The sequence below is a fragment of the Nuphar pumila genome, chromosome 4, assembly GCF_984573655.1.
Source record: "Nuphar pumila chromosome 4, dmNupPumi1.hap1.1, whole genome shotgun sequence".
NCBI lineage: Eukaryota > Viridiplantae > Streptophyta > Magnoliopsida > Nymphaeales > Nymphaeaceae > Nuphar > Nuphar pumila.
This window is the reverse complement of record NC_143252.1, coordinates 106,183,619-106,204,107: the sequence shown is the minus strand read 5'-3', so window position 1 is coordinate 106,204,107 and position 20,489 is coordinate 106,183,619. Positions and strand designations below refer to the sequence as shown.

The following is a 20,489-nucleotide window of genomic DNA, read 5'->3' as shown; positions in this document are numbered from 1 at the left end:
CACATTGCGCCTCAAGCGCCCTTGCACGCGCACGCGCGCGTGCGCGAACGGCGCGTCCGTTGCTGCACGATGCACAACAACGTCCGCAATCCACTTAAAGACTCAAGGCTTACCAAAGTAAAAAATAGATAACAAACTCTCTATTTAAACCTCTTAAAAAACTTTTCTCTATTAGATATGGGACTAATTTTTTTCAAAACACTTTTGGTAGTAAACAAAATCATCAATATTTTAAAACTTTCCTAACAATCCCCCACTAGTTTTAAAATCTATTTGGCTTGCATAGAAACTTATGCATTAGTGAAAGTGTTTGCATGACTTGAACCCCCACTATTTAAAAGATAACTTAAATTAACCAAGGTGCTAAGTGAACTTACCTTGAACTTAGCTCCTTATATTGTTAATAGAGTTTTCAATCATATAGGTTTCCAAAAGTTCGATTGTGTGGATTTCATGTTGGCACATTTAGAGCCTTGTGCTTTCTTGGATTCATGAGTGCTCTAGAGAATTGTCAATTCTCACAAGAAACGGCTCACATTTCTACACTCATATAAGTGAGTTTGTCTAGGTGTACTATAACACACACGATAGCCTTAAGGCCTACAAACTCATTAAGAGCTATTAGCTCAACCCTTATATTAGTTACAGCTCATGAGCACACATCAGTAATGGGCTTACATAAATATGCTCAATATCTGTCATTCACCAATTTGTTTCCCATTGAACCTATGCATGTGAGATCTCCAACGCTCTAGGTTGGGTATCCTTAGGTGATGACTTAATTGGCTTAATTCCCATTCCCCTCGATGTTTTATTGATGACATCTCTCGAAAGGCCTTTCGTAAATGAGTCTGCCAAATTTTGACATGACTTCACATATTTCAATGAAATAATATTGTCATCAATCATTTGTCTTATAAAACTGTGTCTTAGACTAATATATCTAGACTTCCCATTGTATTTCATATTGCCTGCTTTACATATAGCTGATTGGCTATCACAAAATATTGAAATAGCAGATATAGGCTTCTCACCTAGTGGAATATCCACTAGCATATTCTTAAGCCATTAAGCTTCTCTACAAGCAGATGCCAAAGCAATAAACTCAGATTCCATTGTAGAATGAGTTATACAGGTCTGTTTCTTAGACCCCCATGTAACTACTCCTCCACCAAGGGTAAAAACCTAACCACTCATAGACTTGGAATCTTTAAAGTCGGTATTCCAACTTGCATCACTATACCCTTCAATAATAGCAGGAAACTCAATATAGTGAATTCCATAGTCTAAAGTATGCTTTAGATATCTAAGAATCCTGTTCACTGCATTCCAGTGTTGATGACCAGGATTATTAGTGTATCTACATACTTTACTCATTGCATAGGCAATATCAGGCCTTGTGCAGTTCATTGCATACATAAGGCTACCTACAATACTGACATATTTTAATTGTTGAACACTTGCACCAACATTAGGAGTCAATTTCATATTTGGATCATATGGGGTGCATGCTGGTGAACTATTAAGATATCCATACTTTGTAAGAATTTTTTCAGTATAATGTGATTGACATAATACAATGCCATTTGTATTTTTTATAATTTTGATTCCTAAAATAACATCTGCAACACCCAAGTCTTTCATACAAAACAAGGAAGATAAAAATCTTTTTGTTTGATTTATGCATTCACTATTGTTACCCAAAATAAGCATATCATCAACATATAAACATATAATAATAATTGAGCTACTATCTACTTTACTGTAGACACATTTATCAACATCATGAATTTTAAAACCATTATGTACCAAAGAATTATCAATTTTTTCATGCCATTGCTTAGGGGCTTGCTTTAATCCATATAAGGATTTCTCAAGTTTGCAAACTTTACGCTCTTGCTCTAGCACTACAAAACCTTTAGGTTGCTCCATATATATCTTTTCATCTAATTCTCCATTCAAAAAGGCTGTTTTCATGTCCATTTGATGAATTTGAAGCTTATATATGGCAGCCAAGGCAATCAGAATTTTAATAGTCGATATTCTGGTTACAGGAGCAAAAGTATCAAAATAATCAATACTTTCTTTTTGTTTAAAGCCTTTTGCAACCAAACGCGCTTTAAATTTATCGATTGTACCATCAGCTTTTAATTTATTTTTGAAAATCCATTTGCAGCCAATAGTTTTGCAACCAATAGGTAAATCCACTAATTTCCAAACATTATTAGACATAATTGATTCTATTTTATCATTAATAACTTCTCTCCAAAAGGCAGCATCTTGAAAAGACATAGCCTCTTGAAAAGACACAAGATCATTCTTAATTAGAAATGTATAAAAGTCAGAACCAAAATTAGTTGGTTTTCTAATGCGTTTACTGTGTCTAACTTCAGTTTCTAGTTCATCAGCATAATCATTAGAATATTCATTCATGTCATTAACAGGATATTCATTTATTGTAATGCGATTGCCATCAAGAAGAGAATCAAATGCATTTTTATGTTCTATGAAAGATGCATCTCTAGATTCTATAATAACATCATTAACAATGTCCAGAAATTTATATGTTTTACTATGTTCAGCATACCCAACAAATGCATATTTAAATGCTTTATGTTCAACCTTCTTCCTTTTATTTTCTGGAATTTTAACATATGCTAAACAACCCAAAACACGAAAATAACTAAGATTAGGTTTCTTACCAAAACATAATTCATAAGGTGATTTTTTAGATTTGGAATAAGGAACTCGGTTAAGAATATAACAAGCAGAAAGTATAGCCTCTCCCCATAAGTTAGAATGCAAACCTGTATTAAGAAGCATAGCATTCATCATTTCTACAAGTGTTCTGTTTTTCCTTTCTGCTACATCATTTTGTTCAGAAGTTCTAGGTGCTGAAGTTTGATGGATAATGCCATTATCTTCACAGAATTTATCAAATTCTCCTCCGAAGTATTCACCTCCTCTATCTGTTCTTAAATGTACAATATTTGTTTTAAACCTATTTGTACTTCAGCAAGACATAGAAGAAATTTGGAAAATGCTTCAGATTTATGTTTCATCAAATAAACATAACAGAATTTCGAGTAATCATCTATAAAGGTAATGAAGTACCTATTGCCACCACGACTTAAAACATTATCCGTCGTACACACATCAAAATGCACTAATTCAAGCAATTTATAATTCTTTTCTACACTATGAAATGATAGTCTAGTTAGCTTAGTTTGAATGCATGTCTCACACTTATGTTTATGTTTTATTCTAACATGACAAGGAAGAAGACCAAAGTTATTCATATTATAAATGCAGCGAGAATTTATATGTCCTAATCTTGAATGCCAAAGAAAATAGGAGTCAACCATATAAACAGAAGTAATAGATTCATTTATGCTCATCTTGAACATACCACCAGTGGCAAACCCTTTTCCTACAAAGATTTTTCTTTTGGTCACAGTTACAATCCCAGACTCAATAATAATCTTAAAGCCATTTCGTTATAGTAGATCTGCAGAGATTAAATTTTTTCGAACTTCTGGAGCATAGTGGACATTCTCAAGTGTTAGGACTTTCCCGAAGGTCAACTTAATTTCCACACTCCCTTTTCCCAACACTTTAGTTGAGGAAGAGTTTCCCATAAAGAGACTGCATCCCTCCCCCACTACTTCGTACGACTTGAACAAGTTCCTGTCGTTTGTCACATGAACAGTGCTTCCAGTATCCAGGTACCAGTCCTTATTTGCAGCCACCATAAAGGTTTCAGAGATTACATCAACAAGCCTCTCTTCTGACTCATTTGGCTTAGGACCAGTCCTCTTCCGTTCTCTGCATTCTCTAGCAAAATAGCCAAACTTGCCACAAACATAGCAACTAATTTTCTTTTTATCAGTTGACTTTTTCCCTTTCATGAAATTCTTTTTGATTTTCTGGGTTTTCATGATTTTGCCACCCTTGTTACTAACAAAATTCACTTTAGGATAACCTTCTTTAGGACTCGAATTCTTTTTGTCATGAAGACAAGTCTCCTTCTCAATTCAGATGTCCTTAAGAAGACCATCTAAAGTGATTTTCTCATTTTTATATTTTAGGTGATTCCTATATTCTTTCCAGGAATCCGACAGTTTCTCAATGATGACAGCAACTTGAAAGTCATCATCAAGATAGATACCTTCTCCTTTGATCTTATAGGTCAGAATTTGCATCTCATGAATTTGAGCAAGTATCGGCTTATCATCAACAATAGAAAAATTAACATACTGATCTACGATAAACCTTTTGTTACCAGCATCTTCTGCATTGTACTTGATCTCGAGAGCATTCCACAACTCTCCAGCCGACTCCAATGGTGAATACAGGTCAAAGAGAGAATCGGCTAAAGTGTTCAGGATATGCCCTTTGCATCGGTAGTTGTCAGTATGCTACTTCTCTCGCTCTTTGTTCTGTTCTTCTGTCTCAACTTCTCTAACAACGACAGTGGGACAAGGCTTTTTGAGGACATAGTCGATATGCAACTCGGACAACAAGAAAGAGACCTTTGATTGCCACCGCTTGAAGTTTGACCCATCAAATCGATCAAGTTTTTCAAGGTCACGGCTAAGCAGATTAATGGAGTTGGATGTCGAACCAGTGACCATAATTGAAGTTATAAAATTGTTATTCCAACCTTGTGAAAAAAGGATTTCAGAAAAGCGACTTCAAGCCTAGAGGCACGTTCTTAAGATTGCTATCTTTAGAACTTCAATCGCCCCACTTCGGGAATTCCGAAGATGCGAAAAGGGTTTTGTTACGACTGAGTTCCCAGAATACAACTAGGCTTAAACCTCAAGAGAGTCACTGCTTCGCAAGAACAGATGACCTCTCCCACACATGAACTCTGCAAGCCAAACCGAGAAGAAAGAAAGGAGAAAACTGGAGAGTCAGAAATTCCAATGTCTTCAAAAGACGAAAATAGAAGATATTTATAGACTTTTAGAGAGGCCAAAACGTTTTGTGATAAATGAGATTAATGGCCGTAAATCTGACGGTTTGAAAATAGAACGAAAAGGTACCTGAACGGTCACCCACCTTTGATTGTCAATCAAAGGCCTTCAAAACCGTCCAACAATCACAAAGTGCCTTAAACTCAATATAAATGTTATTAAAACCTTTCAAACGGCCAGATATCTCAAAACTGAACAATCAAAGCTTGCAAAGTGCGCCATCAAAACGCCACATTGCGCCTCAAACACCCTTGCGCATGCGCGCACGTGCGCACGCGCGCGCAAACGACGTGTCCGTTGCTGCACGATGCGCAACAACGTCCACAATCCACCTAAAGACTCAAGGCTTACCAAAGTAAAGAATAGATAACAAACTCTCTATTTAAACCTCTTGAAAAACTTTTCTCTATTACTTATAGGACTAATCTTTTTCAAAACACTTTTGGTAGTAAACAAAATCATCAATATTTTAAAACTTTCCAAACATAACCCAAGTATAGGGACATGGCAAATACTATCAGTAAAATAACATGGGCCAAAACACTCCTAACAGAAATGAAGATGTCAGTCGATTTACCTATTTCCATGTTCTGTGACAATCAAGTAGCAATACATATTGCAGCAAATTCAGTCTTTCATGAATGAACTAAGTATATCGAAATCGATTGTCATTATGTACGTGAAAAGGTTCAAAGAAGAGAGATTTATACTTCATATACTAAAAGTGCAGAATAACTTGCTGACAGATTTACCAAAGGACTGAGTCGAGATCATCATCATTACCTTCTCGACAAGTGGGGTTGTGCAAACATCTACACCCCACTTGAGGGAGAGTGTTGACGACAAGCCCCTCTCACCTCTCTATCTCTCCTTGATTTAAGGGATCCAATCTCATCTCATCAAAACGGTTACAGGAATATCTCTGTATATCAAGTTGGTTATAAAAACTGCATATCATACCATTGTGATAATTTTCAAGTTAGTTCATGTTGTGCATTATAAATACTGTATCTCTGGATGATTCAATAATAAGAAAGAGAGAGTGAGTGTCTGCCGTGAACGTAGGTCTAGAATGACCGAATCACGTTAATTCCTTCTTGTGGTAAATCGTATTCACAATCGCAACAGGTATACAATGATACCTGCAAATCGCTACATGGTGATATCTCATAAATAGCAACCGGTACACAATAATTCACAATGGCTTAGGAAATTGAATTCATTCCATACTTGTGTAACCTGTCTTGCGTACTGAGACTTATGACAGCTTTTAAGAAGGCTTTCTTGATCCAAATGAATTCAAATATTTTTTCCTTCTGACCTTACACAATCCCAAACCGATTTCGTAGATAATGTCATCGTTGGGAAGCCATCTGATGACATTCTATGGAACCAAGCATCAATGACAGAGCATCTTAAAAAATCAAGCTTTTGATCAGCATGTTTCCTATGTCTTTGCTCTTAAACATGCCAATATTATTATTATTATTATTCTTTTGCGGTACACACGATGCAAATTTTTTGTGATTATGCTCGTATTTGTGTCACGATCATGGATTCCTTGTAATCTTTCTTTATTTCGAACAACCCTCGTATAAGTAAAGAAAACCTTGGGTGGGTCCTACGACCACCTTGCCTTAACATGGCTCACCTTTTGAAAGTTACGGACACACTACTGCACCAGTACTGGAGTATGATCACCCCCTTCATCTCAGCACCTTTAGCAACCACCCTGCTGGCCACGTGGGCAACCCGATCGAGGTGGGGGATTCCCTGTAATCCTTTGGTGCAAGAAATAGTGTAAAAATAAAAATTATTATATCTGGGGCAGCGGGCAGGCATGCCTCTTTCTTGATACCAAGTGGAATGTGGAGACACCAATGTTGTCGGTATCGGTGTGTTTCAGTTTGTAACCATCGATACGATACTGACCTGAATCAATTATTTTTAATAAATATAAAAATAGTTTAAAATTATTTTTTAATATTATTTTAATGATTTTAACACGTGTCATGTTTTAATTGATTTTTTTGGCCAATTCAGAACGATACACTTAAGTATCGGCCTATATACAACCTGAATCGTTGGCCAAATAATACAGGTCCCATTCTGATACTGACAACATTGGGAGACACCACAAAATGCGGATTGGTCGGTCAGCAATTATCCGGGCAGGCACCTCTCGGCTATGATTTGGTGTATGGATTATTCGGGAAATCCCAAAAGCCGCCTAGTTTCTAAGATTTAAAAAAAGCCAACTAGTTTTTTAGTTATTACAATAAACTGCTTCTTATCTTGTTTTGTATTTCATTTCAAATATCCTCATAAAGTATAACTTCTTTGATAAAATAAGAATAATCTGACGTTTAACTTTTTCTTTTTTTTTTTTACTATGAGGAATCCTTGCCAAGAATCGGATGACTTAACGAGCCCGCCTCTCTGCAATGTAAACCCCGAGTGGAGTCACCATCGCCAGCCTGAGCCCTTACAAAGCCGACTAGTTAAAGACTCTGCAACCCGGTGAGAATCAAGCCTAAAACAAAAGGGTCAGCACCTTCACCCCAGGTCTAGGGATGGCAGTAGACCGGGCGAAAACGGGGCCTCCCCCGTTAATTTGAATCGGGGATGGAGGACATGAAACGAGAATGGAGGTGGGGATGAAGGTTAAAATCAAAACCCATGCGGAGATGAAGGCAAAGATGAACTTACACTTTCTCTCCTCCCTATCACTTCTCCTCAATCCTTTTTTAGGGATGACAATGGATCGAGGGGAAATGGGGCCCCGCCTCGCCCCGACCGGGGATGGAGGTTAAAATCAAAACCCGTGGGAGGATGGAGGTGGGATGAAGGGCATAATTTTGAGATGGGATCCACTGCCATCCCTACCCAGGTCCGCTACCACTCGGGCGACCCAGACGAGTGTACCTAACTTTTAACAAAGATAGATGTCACTATACTGATTTTTCTAGTATGCCATTGGATACAAACAATGAAAAATAGAAGTCATATGTAATAACAAGTTATTTGCCTTTTTTTTGTGAATAACTGACAGGGAGGAAGGCTTTTGTAATTCACTAAATATTTATAATTTTTTGTTGTCCACTTTTTCCTACGGTGAAAAATAGACGTGTTTAACCAGAATTACGAAACATGGCATGTTGGGATACGCTACCCACTAGAATTTGTTCCCTACATGCTGTTCAAAGGATTCGGCCTACGGGTGTCAACGGGTCGGGTCGGGTTTGGTTTGGACTTAAATAGAACCAGACGTAGACCTGATTTGAGATGCTGGTACTGGATTCAGATCTGAGTTCAATCGAACCCACTATAAGAGAAGCCATACCCGTATCCTATAAGGATTACATGAACCAAACCGGGTAAAGTAAACATTTTTATCCTTTTTACATTGAAAAACAGTGGATTTTTTTCGAAACTCGGGAGTGCGGTATGAAATTTCATAAACCACACCGGGCTAGCTCCTTCTATTAATTAGACCCTTCGGGTCCAATACAAATTCTAATCTGACCTTTTTATTTATCACCAAACCCTGACCCTATAGGGTTTAGTATGGGTCGATCGGGTCAAGGTCAAACCCAACCCATTGACACCCCTAGTTGGACCCACAAGTGGATCCTGGGGTTTGGATTCTGACCCATGGGTCCAACTTTGGAACATAATGAATTCATTTTAGTTGACATCTTTTCAGAACCGAACCTGACTCAAAATGACTGATATCCTGCATATAAATGACAGATGTTCCCGCATATTGGAGCAAATCTTCCCCGATATGAAGATGTTTTAGGGGATCGGAGATCGGACCCAGCTTTGGGTGCTTTTGGTCCCACCTGATGATACATGTGAAGTTGGACTGGGGCCTAGATCCGACCCATCAAGAGGCTTTCAGAACGTGTCACATAAGGCAGATAAATATATTCTACATCAAAATCATTGGATTGAGAACATGTCCATACCAAGTATAATGCATCTAAGGTTAACCACATGGTCCAATGCACTTGAAAATACATGTAGATGAGAATCTTCTCACTGGGGAAATAATTCCTTCTAAGTATCCCACTTAATTACCATCCTAAGCCACTGAGCAGATCAACATATGAGAGAAGGGACATTCTGTTTTATCTCATGATTTGCTCATGTTTTATTGACTCGCTTGTATCTATTTCTTGGATTATAATGACTATGCCACACCAAATTTTTCTTGAGGATGATGGTATTAATTTTTGGATCACTGAAATTCAAATTGCTGCTCGTGGTCTCTAGGCAAAGTAGCTGCGCGGCTCAGCCTGTCATACTTATGGTTTCTGTACATGTCAGTATAAAACTCCAAGTGCTTACCCCTCGACCCCAGGGGGTTGCCAAGCTTCGGCTTATGCAGGGGGTGACGCTCATGGAATTTGAACCTAGACTGCCCTTCAAACGGTCTAGGCCCCACCAAACCCCTTGGGTCTCTAGGCAAATAGTTGGTTATGGAAGCTGAGGTGAGTTTGTAGTCAAGGGACACCATGTACTGCACGTTATCATGTTTGATTGCCTCTTTCTGCTTAAGTAAGCTGTGCAAAGTTTAATGCTTTCCATATCATCGTGTTTGCCTTTTTATGTACATTAACCCAAGGGCGTGTTGGATTTGTTGGGAGGGGGGCGCAGAATTTTTTTTTATCTATGTTGGGAGCAGCCAGATAAAGACTCAACTATAAGTTTTAAATACTTTGGGGTGTGGGGGGGGGGGGATGTCTGATTTTTTTTTTTAGCTATGTTGGGAGCACCCAGATAAAGGCTCCAATATAAGTTTTAAATACTTGGGAAGGGGGGCGTCCATATGTCCGCTTCCTTTACATGAGCATTCTCCGCAGCATCAAGAACAGGCTGGAGATTAGAACGGACCAAAAAAAGACACCTTCCAAAGATGAGAGCTCAAGAATAGAGCCCAGCACGTAAATGGCTGCATCCCTTCTCCACCATCATTTATCCTATAAATAGTAGGATCTTTTGGGTCTTCCTTAGGGTTGGAGTACCTGATGCCGTCATTGTATAACAGCTGTAGGTGGAGGTTGATTGGAGCAGGGAAAAAACGGACTGGTGGTGGCTGGAGCAGAGGATGCGATTTCTCCTCAGCCGAACTGCGGCCCTCCACAAGCGCAGGCTGCCTGATGCAGTCGGTGAGCAGGACTGATTCCCGCGACCGGATGAAAATACTTCGAATGGAGAGGTAAGATTTTAAGCCCTCTTTCGTATTTCCCTGTATGTGAAAAACTAATTTTCATTGTATTTCACTCTATATCGCGGGTTGCTTATGAAACCCCTCTTTTATAGGGCACGGGATGAGAACAGTTTGTATAACCGTTCTCCCTTTATCCCATGTTGGTTTATCGGAAGCGATCATTCCAGATGTGGGGATGAATCCACATCGTGGATAACCACCACGTAAATCGTGGTGGTTAATCCAACATTCTTTCACTTGATCCGACGATAAACCCTTTAACCAAAAAACCTTATGAGAATAACTTGATGAATAGAATGACCTTTTTATTCTATTCTATAGGTCCTTAGTTGAATCTCTAATCCTTATGAGATTAACAACAAAAATAATAAGAATCATGAAGTGACAGTGATCACTTTATTTATATGATATGTCAAAAATAGTTTAACAAGCCCATCCTCATTACATGTTCAGAATATAATTTCGGTGCTAGCCCTTTAGTAAGAGGATCATCAATCATCTCTTTGGTACCAATATTAACAATATGCATTAAATGATTCTTCGTTTTTTCTTTAACAACAAAATACTTCAATTTCATATGCTTACATGACGTAGTACTTTTATTGTTGTTCGAAAAGCACACCGTAGCTTCATTATCACAGTAGACCTTCAGTGGCTTCCCAATGGAATCAACCACCTTTAACTGTGATATGAAGTTTCTTAACCATATAGCCTGTGAGGTAGTCTCATATAATGCTATGAATTCTGCCTTCATGGTGTGGGTAGCAGTGGTCGTATGCTTCTCACTCCTCTAAGAGATCGCGCTCCCAGCAAGTAAGAAGACGCACTCAGTAGTAGACTTTATATTATCAAGGCATCCTCCTAAGTTCGCATCTGAGTAGCTAATGACCTCGAGGTGATCAACTTTATGATACATGAACATATAGTCTTTTGTCCCTTGCAAGTACCACAAGACTTTCTTGGCAGCCTTCCAATGGGGTAAACCTGGGTTAGACTGAAATCTGTCAAGCACCCCTACTCCAAAAGAAATATCTGGTCGAGAACATGTCTGCGTGTACTACAAGCTGCCAATAACGGATGCATATGGATAAACACTTATCTGTGCTTTGTCAATATATCATCCTGTGGACAATCCTTTAGGCTCATTTTATCACCTTTTGATATGGGTGTTGAACTAGGAGAACAATTCTCCATCCCATATCGCTTTAACACCTTATCTAAATAGGATCTTTAGAAGAGGCCTAGAAAACTTTTTGCTCTGTCTCGCCGGATCTCAATGCCAAGAACATAAGCAGTCTCACCCATATCTTTCATATCAAAATGTGATGCAAGAAACTGTTTTGTCTCTGAAAGCAACTTTATATCATTGGTTGCAAGTAAAATGTCATCCACATACAACATCAATATAATGAACTTACTCTCACTTTCCTTAAGGTATATACATTGATCAATAATGTTTTCTGTAAACCCGAAAGTCATAATGACTTAGGAAAATTTAATATACCACTGTCAAAAGGCCTGTTTAAGTCCATATATTGATTTGTTGAGCTTGCAAACTAGACGATTATTTTCAGAGAAACTAAGAGGTTGATTCATATATACCTCTTCATTCAGATCCTTATTGAGAAACACTGTTTTCACATCCATCTGATGTAGCTCCAAGTCATAATGAGCTACAAAAGCCAAAATTATTCTCATTGACTCTTTAGTTTAGACAGGAGAAAACATCTCATTGTAGTCAATGCCCTCCATCTCGGTGAATGCTTTAGCAACCAATCTTGCTTTATGTCTCTCTATGCTACCTTTGGAGTCCTTCTTGGTCTTAAAGACCCATTTACACCCTACGGGCTTTACTCTCTTAGGTAACTCGACAAGATCCCATACTTGATTTTTAGCCATAGAGTCTAACTCTTCTTTCATGGCTTCTATCCAGTATTTAGATTGTTTGCTTTCAATAGCTTCCATAAAAGTCAACGGGTCATCATCCATATCTATGAAATCACCAGGCTCCTGATGGTACACTACATAATAAGGATGTATGACAGATCTCCTAATTCTTGTGGATCTCCAAACAAGTCGTTCTTTAGGTTCAGATTGAACCTGATCATCTTGTTCATGCTCTTCTGTATTGTCCATAATAGGTTCACTTTCGATTTATGCATCAACAATCGAATGATCAACCACATCATCATTATGAATAATAATGCAATATCTTTCAATATTTTTCTTAACAGGTGACGAAACTGGATCATGTACTTCCTCAAAACCAAGGTTTTGAACTGCACTTAATCCTACTGAACCATCTTCAAGAAATTTTGCCTTATCTGTTTCAACAATCTGTGGTGAATGAGATGGGCAATAAAACTTGTACTCTTTTGATCTTTCTGGATAACCAATGAATTATCCACTGATTGTTCTTAGATCAAAGGCTTTAATGTTGGGGTTATACAATTTAGCCTTTACAAGACATCCCCATATGTGCATATAAGACAAAGATGGTTTTTTACCTGTCCACAACTTGTAAGGAGTTTTAGGCATAGATTTTGTAGGAACCTTATTCAAAATATGCACAACAGTCCTTAAGGCTTCACCCCACAACTTTATGGGAAGTGTTGAATAATTTAACATGACCCTGACCATTTCTTTAAGCATAGGATTTCTCCTTTCAGCTACACCATTTTGATAGGCACTACTAGGCATGGTATATTGAGGCACAATGCCTTTCTCTTTGAGAAATCGTGCTAATGGTCCTTCCTTTTGCCCCATCTCAATAAACCTACCATAATATTCGCCACCTCTATCAGACCTGATTATTTTAATAATTTTATTAGTTTGTTTCTCTATTTCTTTCTTAAATTCCTTGAACATCAAAAAAATATCATATTTTTCAAAGATCAAGTAGAGATATATATACCGAGAATAATCATCAATAAAGGTGACAAAATATTTTTTGCCTGTGTAACAAGGGGTAAAAGGTCCACATACATCTGTGTGAACTATCTCTAATATCTCACTACTGCGTTTGGTACCCTCTTTATATATGTTTGTATGCTTAGCCTTTATGCAATCAACACATGGGTTATTGTCGGTAAAATCTAGAGATTTTAAGATCCCTTCATTTATGAGTCTCTTTATTCTCTTTTCAGAGATATGACCCAAACATCGATGCCAAAATATGTAAGAATTATCGTTTATCAAGCTGCATTTATTTCTAACCAATGTATATTCCGAAGTCAGGGACTCCTGAGTTTGGATCTTCACGTTCAATCTATACAAACCATCATAAACTGATGCAGAACAAATTTCAATTGAATTTCTATAAATGAACAATTTAGAATTTTTAAACTTAAAATAATATCCAAATTTATCCAATTTCAAAATTGAAATTAAGTTTCTACTATATGATGAAATATAAAAGACATCATGAAGATCCACAACTATGCCTGTATTTAGAGTAATCCTGCAGGTTCCAACACCCTTCACATGTGAACACATCTTGTTTCCCGAATAGATGCTCTTCTCATGCATTGCTGGTTCCCTTCTGTTCAGGAATAGTTGTAGACAGTTGAAAATATGAACAGTAGCACCAGAATCAATCCACCAGTTATTTTTAAGAATTTGTAATAAATTACATTCATGAGAAACAAATGACAAATTACCTCTCTTTTTCAACCATTTTTTGTACTTTATGCAATCTATCTTCTTGTGTCCCTTCTTCTTGCAAAAGAAACACTTTATGGGATCAGAGTTGGATTGCTTGCCTTGGGATGTCTTATCCCCTATTGGCTTCTTCCTAGCATTTCTCTTAAATGCATTATTCCTTGGCCCTACCTTGGATGCATGAGAAGCCATATGCGCACTCTGCACCTTCTCACCTTTCAACCTCACTTCTTCTTCAACACACTTGGACATAAGTTCATTGAACATTCATTCATCATTATGTGTGTTGTAAGAGATTTTGAAAGGTCCGTACTTCAAGGGTAAAGACGCTAGAACTAAATGCACTAGAAAAGAATAAGAGATGATGAGCTTCATGTCATTTAGCTGAGATGCTATATTCCTTATTTCCAAAATGTGCTAACGAATATTTCTCCCTCCAGTATATTTCATAGATATGAGTTTAGACATAAGGGTACTGGCTCTGGCCTTTTTTGAACTCACAAATTGTGCTTCAATAGCACTTAAAAACTCTCTAACTGTCCTGCGTTATAGTATGACACTATGAATATTCTTAGCCACCTTAGATTGCAAAACCAACAAGCTAAGTCTATTCGAGCGCTCTCACTTCTCAAAAGCAGTCTTTTGATCAATAGTGCTTTGATCAACAGGTTCTTCTATCCTTAGGTCCAGATCCAGATCCATATACCCTAATGTAAAAAGTACAGTATCTTTCCAATCTCTAAAATTTGATCCATCTAGAAAAGGTATGCAACTAGAGTCATCTAAAATCACAGGACTAGAAAACTGCACGACAAAAGACATGTATCAAGAAACATTCGTACGAGATTAAAACTTTAATAAAAAAAGCAAAACAATAAAGGCCCTTAATATGCTTATTTTCAGGCAAGTAAAAGGGGACATCGGAGTCCTACTTTGGTAAGAGCTCTGACATGCAAAACCACTTCACCTACCGACCATATTCGACAAAACTAAGGTTCTTGTGAAGTTAGACTATCGATACAAGGTACCTTTGGATACACATGTGTGATGTATCTCGACATACCTTATTCTACCCTACTTAAATTCCGAACATGATAAAATTATCTTTGGATCGTTTATCGTTTCACGAATCTAAATACATTGTTAATATCAGCTTAAACTGTATGATAGTGTTAAAATTCTTTAACAACATATGTGTATTTAGTCATTTCGGTGACGTGAATACACTAAGTCATCTAACTATCCTTAATGCCAATATTAAACAATCATTTATGCATGCATAATTTCAAATAAATGCATGAACAATAATAAAATAGGCTTAAATGGGTAAAACCCTGAGTCCTCAAGCAGGAACCGGTCTGAAAGCACTTTGAACTAGTCTGAAAAAACCCTGAACCGGTTATCCAAGGGTTCGAACTGGTTCTGAACCTTATGAACCGGTGTCAAGTATGAACAAAGGTTCATAAAAACCCTATAACTGTATGCCCAAATCCTTGTATTTTCTTATATTTATGAAAACAAGGTTTTAGCATCTCGGAACCAGTGAGAAACTAGAAGGAACCGGTCAAAAACAACTCCGAACTAGTCCCGAAAGGAGCCGAATCAATCCCTGATCCGGTTCAGGCCAAATAGTGCCTGGACCCTACTGGATCTAGGTTGGACCTGACTTTAACTGGATTTGAGTCAGACCCAGCTTTAACTGAATCCGAGTCAGACCCAGCTTGAACTGGATCCGGGTCGAACCCGACTTGAACTAGATTCGGGTCTGACCCAACATATAATCAGTTCCGGGTTTGACCCGGTTTTAACTCGATCTGGGTTGGACCCGGTATGTAACCGGATCCGGGTCTGACCCAATTTTAACTTGATCCGGGTCGGATCCGGTTTATAACCAGATCTGGGTCTGACCTGGTATATAACCAAATCCGGGTCTGAGCCGGTATATAACTGGATCTCAATCTGACCCGATTTTAACTTGATTCGGGTCGAACCCGGCATATAATCGGATCTGAATCTGACCTGGTTTTAACTTGATCCGGGTCGGGCCCGGTATATAACCAGATCCGGGTCTGACCTAGTTTTAACTTAATTCGAGTCAGACTCAGTATATAACCGGATCCGTGTTTGACCCAGTTTTAACTTAATCCGGGTTGAACCCGGTATATAACCGGATCCGGGTTTGACCCAGTTTTAACTTAATCCGGGTTGAACACGGTATATAACCGGATCCGGGTCTGACTCAGTTTTTACTTGATCCAGGTCGGACCCGGTTTCATCCGATTAAAACCAAACCTGTAAAACAGAAAACCCAAGGGTTTTCTGTTTTCTGCAAAAGGGGGTTAGGGTTAACCCAAATCACCGCCAGCAACCCATGTTGCCTTCCGATAATGTCGCTACACCTGCCGGTGACCTTCATGGAGCCTAGACCGGTGCTGCACCTCTCCTCGCCTGACGGTAGAGGAAACAAAGAAAAAAAGGGTTTTAAACCCTTGTGTGTTGCTGAACATTAGATCGACGACAGTCCATGGCTTCTATCGGCGACGACTGATGCTCCTGCAGCCCAACGGCCACAGGTAAAAACCCAACCCCCCCTTTTTTTGTTCTGTCGCCCTACGGCGACAATCGCCGGTGCTGGCAACCAGCTGCAGCATCGCCCCACGACGACCTGCATAGCCGAACGACCAGGACACACCCCGCGCAGTAGATGCAGGGTGTGGGTCCATAACCCATTGTTGGGTCTTCCTTATGGGCAGCCTGTGCACAAACAGAAAAAATACACAGCAGAAACTGTATCTGTGTAAAAACAAAAAAACAAGGGGGCTGGAGTACCTGATGCCGCCATTGTATAACTGTTGTAGGTGGAGGTCGACTGGAGTAGGGGAAAACCGGACTGGTGGTGGCTGGAGGAGAGGATGCAGTTTCTCCTCAACTGAACTATGGCCCTCCACAAGCGCAGGCTGCTGGATGCAATCGGTGAGTAGGACCGATTCTCGCGACTGGATGGAAATACTCCGAATGGAGAGGTAAGATTCTAAACCCTCTCTCATATTTCTCTGTATGTGAAAAACTAATTTTCACTGTATTTCACTCTATATCGCAGGTTGCTTATGAAACCCCCTTTTTATAGGGCACAGGATGGGAGCAGTTTGCATAACCGTTCTCCCTTTATCCCATGCTGGTTTATCGGAAGCGATCATTCCAGATGTGGGGATGAATTCACATCGTGGATAACCACCACATAAATCGTGGTGGTTAATCCAACATGACCCACCAAAAGTGCTGATGTCATCATTTTACAATGGTGTTGGTGATTGAAGTGATGGTGATTTCAAAGCACAAAAAATTATGTTTTGTCAAATCACCTGATATGTTGTGGAACATGAATCCCATCATTCCAAATAGGATGGGTTCCATCATACATTCAATCCTAACAATCTAGCTATTGATTGGATGACTAGGATTGAATGTATGATGTAGAACCCATCCTATTTCAAATGATGGGATCAGTGTTTTATGTTGTGCACTTAATGAGCCAGTCTCCCTGCAAAGTAAACTTCAGGAGAAGTTACCCACACCCAAGCCCTTATGGAGCCTAGCAGTTAAAAGCACTTGCTCCTTAACTGCTCTCTTCAATGCTTCCTACTTGATTAGTAATGCTTAGTTATATTGGGTTTATGCTTTGTCATTCAAGGGTTACGTGCTGCCAGATCCTTCAAGCGATCTTGTTTGTCTTTTGATTAGTTTTTTGGGGTACGATGAGGTCCTTGATTTGAAATACAAGTCGCATCCAGGTCGTGGCTGTAAGTTCCTAGCATTAGCAAACAAAGGTCACTCAAAGAAGGAAAGGGCTAAGTGACTAGGCAAAATTAAAGAAGAGGTTAATGTTGGATTAACCACCACGATTTACGTGATAGTTATCCACGATGTGGATTCATCCCCACATCTGAGATGATCCCTTCCGATAAACCAACATAGGATCAAGGGGGAACGATTACGCAAATTATTCCCACCCTATGCACTATATAAGGGTGTCATGAGCAACCCTTTGTAGTGAGCATCTGCTATCAGAAAAGTGCGTGTGTGCAAACTAAAGCGGGAAGAGATCGACTCACCGGTTGCATTCGGAAGCCTGCGCTTGTGGTGGCTGCAACCCGGCTGAGCAGACAAATCCCCTTGGCCTGATCGATCATCAGAATTCAATTCGTCTTCCTATGCTCTAGCGACCTCCGATTCCCTGCAACAGCAGCTCGTCAATGGCTGCCTCAGGTACGCATCACCTCCCCTATGCTTTTGCTGTTTACATAAGAACCTTTGTTTGTTTGGCTGCCTCAATACAGGGTCACCAGAAACAAAAGGGGAGGTGATCCCGGACGACCCCACAATGGGTTATAGGCCCACGCCCCGCATCCGCTGCGCGAGGTGTGTCCTGGTCGCCCGACACTGCAGCTGGTCGCCGACACCGATGACTGTTGCCATAGGGCGACAAAAAAGGGCTTACCTCTGTTTTGAGGGTTTTCAATCAGACAGGGTGCGTCGACTGCGGTTTCTTCTCCATCTGGTGCTGCAGAGCCGACGCAGTTGCCGTCGACGACTATCGAGTCACTACAGCACAACAGCCGGTGCTGGCTTTGGCTGTTTTCACCCCACCGTCGAAAGCAAGTGACCGTTGGGTCAATGACGGTGGTGGCAACTTCATCTTTGCCTTCGGATCGCCGATAATCGTGAGATTGCCGGACTACCGAGGCCGACGGCGGCCATCTCCCTCTGCAACTGGAGAAGAAAAGTGAAATAGGGTTTGAAAACCCTATTTCGTGTTTCAGTCCCTTTTTTAAAGTTTTTGGGTCCAGGTTTGGATCCCGACCCTCCCCACCCGAACCGATCCATAAGGTTATTTGGATCGGATTCGGGTGGGGGACCTGTTTCTTTTTAGATCCCTGACCCGCAGGGATTTTGGGTCCGGATCGGGTCCATAAGTGGACCCGATCCAAATTATCTGACCCGATCCATAAAGGTCTCTTTGAATCCAATCCGGTTAGCGGGTAATAGATCCAAAATCCATATGACCCAGACCCATTTTGATTTTGGATTCGGTCCGGGTATGTGAGATCCGTTTTGGATCTCTGGAACCACACACGATCCATCAAGTTCTTTTGGATCGAGTTTGTGGTTCAGACTCGGATCTGATGACCCGTACCGACCCATGATGATAATCTGGGTAATCCAGATCTGGTTCTTTCATTAGCAGATCCAAAATCCAGTTAAAACCGGATTATATAGTTCTGGATCAACTTGACAGAACCGATCCAATCGGCCTGTAATAGAGACCGAACCGGTTCAGCTTCTTTCTGAACCGATCCGGATCTCTCTAGAACCGGTTCTCAGACAACTGAGACCGGTTCACTGTTGCAGAGACTGGTTTAGAGTATTACAGACCCAGTTCAGTACATTTTGAACCGATTCAGAGCTTCTTATGACTGGTTCATCTAGTTTTCAGACCGGTTTATGGGTCATATGACCGGTTCATCCAGTTTTCAGACCGGTTCGTGGGTCATATGACCGATTCATCGAGTTTTTGGACCGGTTCATGGGTCATATGATCGGTTCATCCAGTTTTCAGACCGGTTTGTGGGTCATATGACCGGTTCATCCAGTTTTCAGACTGGTTCGTGGGTCATATGACCGGTTCATCCAGTTTTTGGACCAGTTCATGGGTTATATGACTGGTTCATCCAGTTTTCAGATCGGTTCATGGTTTATATGATCGATTCATCCAGTTTTGGACCATTTCAAGGCATTGTTTCATATTGGCATTAAGAATAGTTAGATGACTTAGTATATTCACGTCACCAAAGTGACTGAATACACGTATGTCATCAAAGAATTTCAATACTATCATTTAGTTTAAACCGATATCAACATTGTATTTAGATTCGTGAAACGATAAATGACCCAAAGGTAATTTTATCATGTTTGAAATTTAAGTAGGGTAGAATAAGGTAAATGTGTCAAGATACATCACACATGTGTATCTAAAGGTACCTTGTGTCGATGGTTTAACTTCACAAGAACCTTAGTTTTAACGAATATGGTTGGTAGGCGAAGTGGTTTCACGTGTCAAAGCTCTTACCAAAGTAGGACTCCGATGACCCCCTTCACTCGTCTGGAAATAAGCATATTAAGAGCCTTTATTCTTTTGCTTTTTTCATTAAAGTTTTGGTCTCGTACGAATGCTTCTTGATACATGTCTTTTGTCATGCAGTTTCTAGTCCTATGATTTTAGATGACTCTAGTTGTATATCTTTTCTGGATGGATCAAATTTTAGTGATTGGAAAGAGACTATACTTTTTACATTAGGATATATGGATCTGGTCCTAAGGATAAAAGAACCTGCTGCTCTAACTGATCAAAGCACTATTGATCAAAAGACTGCTTTTGAGAAGTGGGAGCGCTTGAATAGACTTAGCTTGTTGCTTTTGCAATCTAAGGTGACTAAGAATATTCGTAGTGCCATACAACATTGCAAGACAATTAGAGAGTTTTTAAATGCTATTGAAGCACAATTTGTGAGTTCAAAAAAGGCCAGAGTCAGTACCCTAATGTCTAAACTCATATC

General features: G+C 39.5%; 1 protein-coding gene across 1 annotated transcript in view; it reads right to left on the bottom strand.

Annotated features, from left to right (window-relative positions):
* LOC149840429 (uncharacterized) overlaps nt 1-16,922 on the bottom strand; it is a 33,952-nt gene extending 17,030 nt beyond the window's left edge. The window contains exons 1-4 of the mRNA XM_090005067.1: nt 16,705-16,922; nt 16,515-16,629; nt 10,010-10,233; nt 9,831-9,891 (exon numbers count right to left, since the gene is read on the bottom strand). Coding sequence (XP_089861193.1) covers nt 9,831-9,891; nt 10,010-10,233; nt 16,515-16,629; nt 16,705-16,922 — 618 coding nt within the window. The remainder of the gene's footprint in view (nt 1-9,830; nt 9,892-10,009; nt 10,234-16,514; nt 16,630-16,704) is intronic.
* Between the last annotated feature and the right edge of the window lie 3,567 nt (nt 16,923-20,489).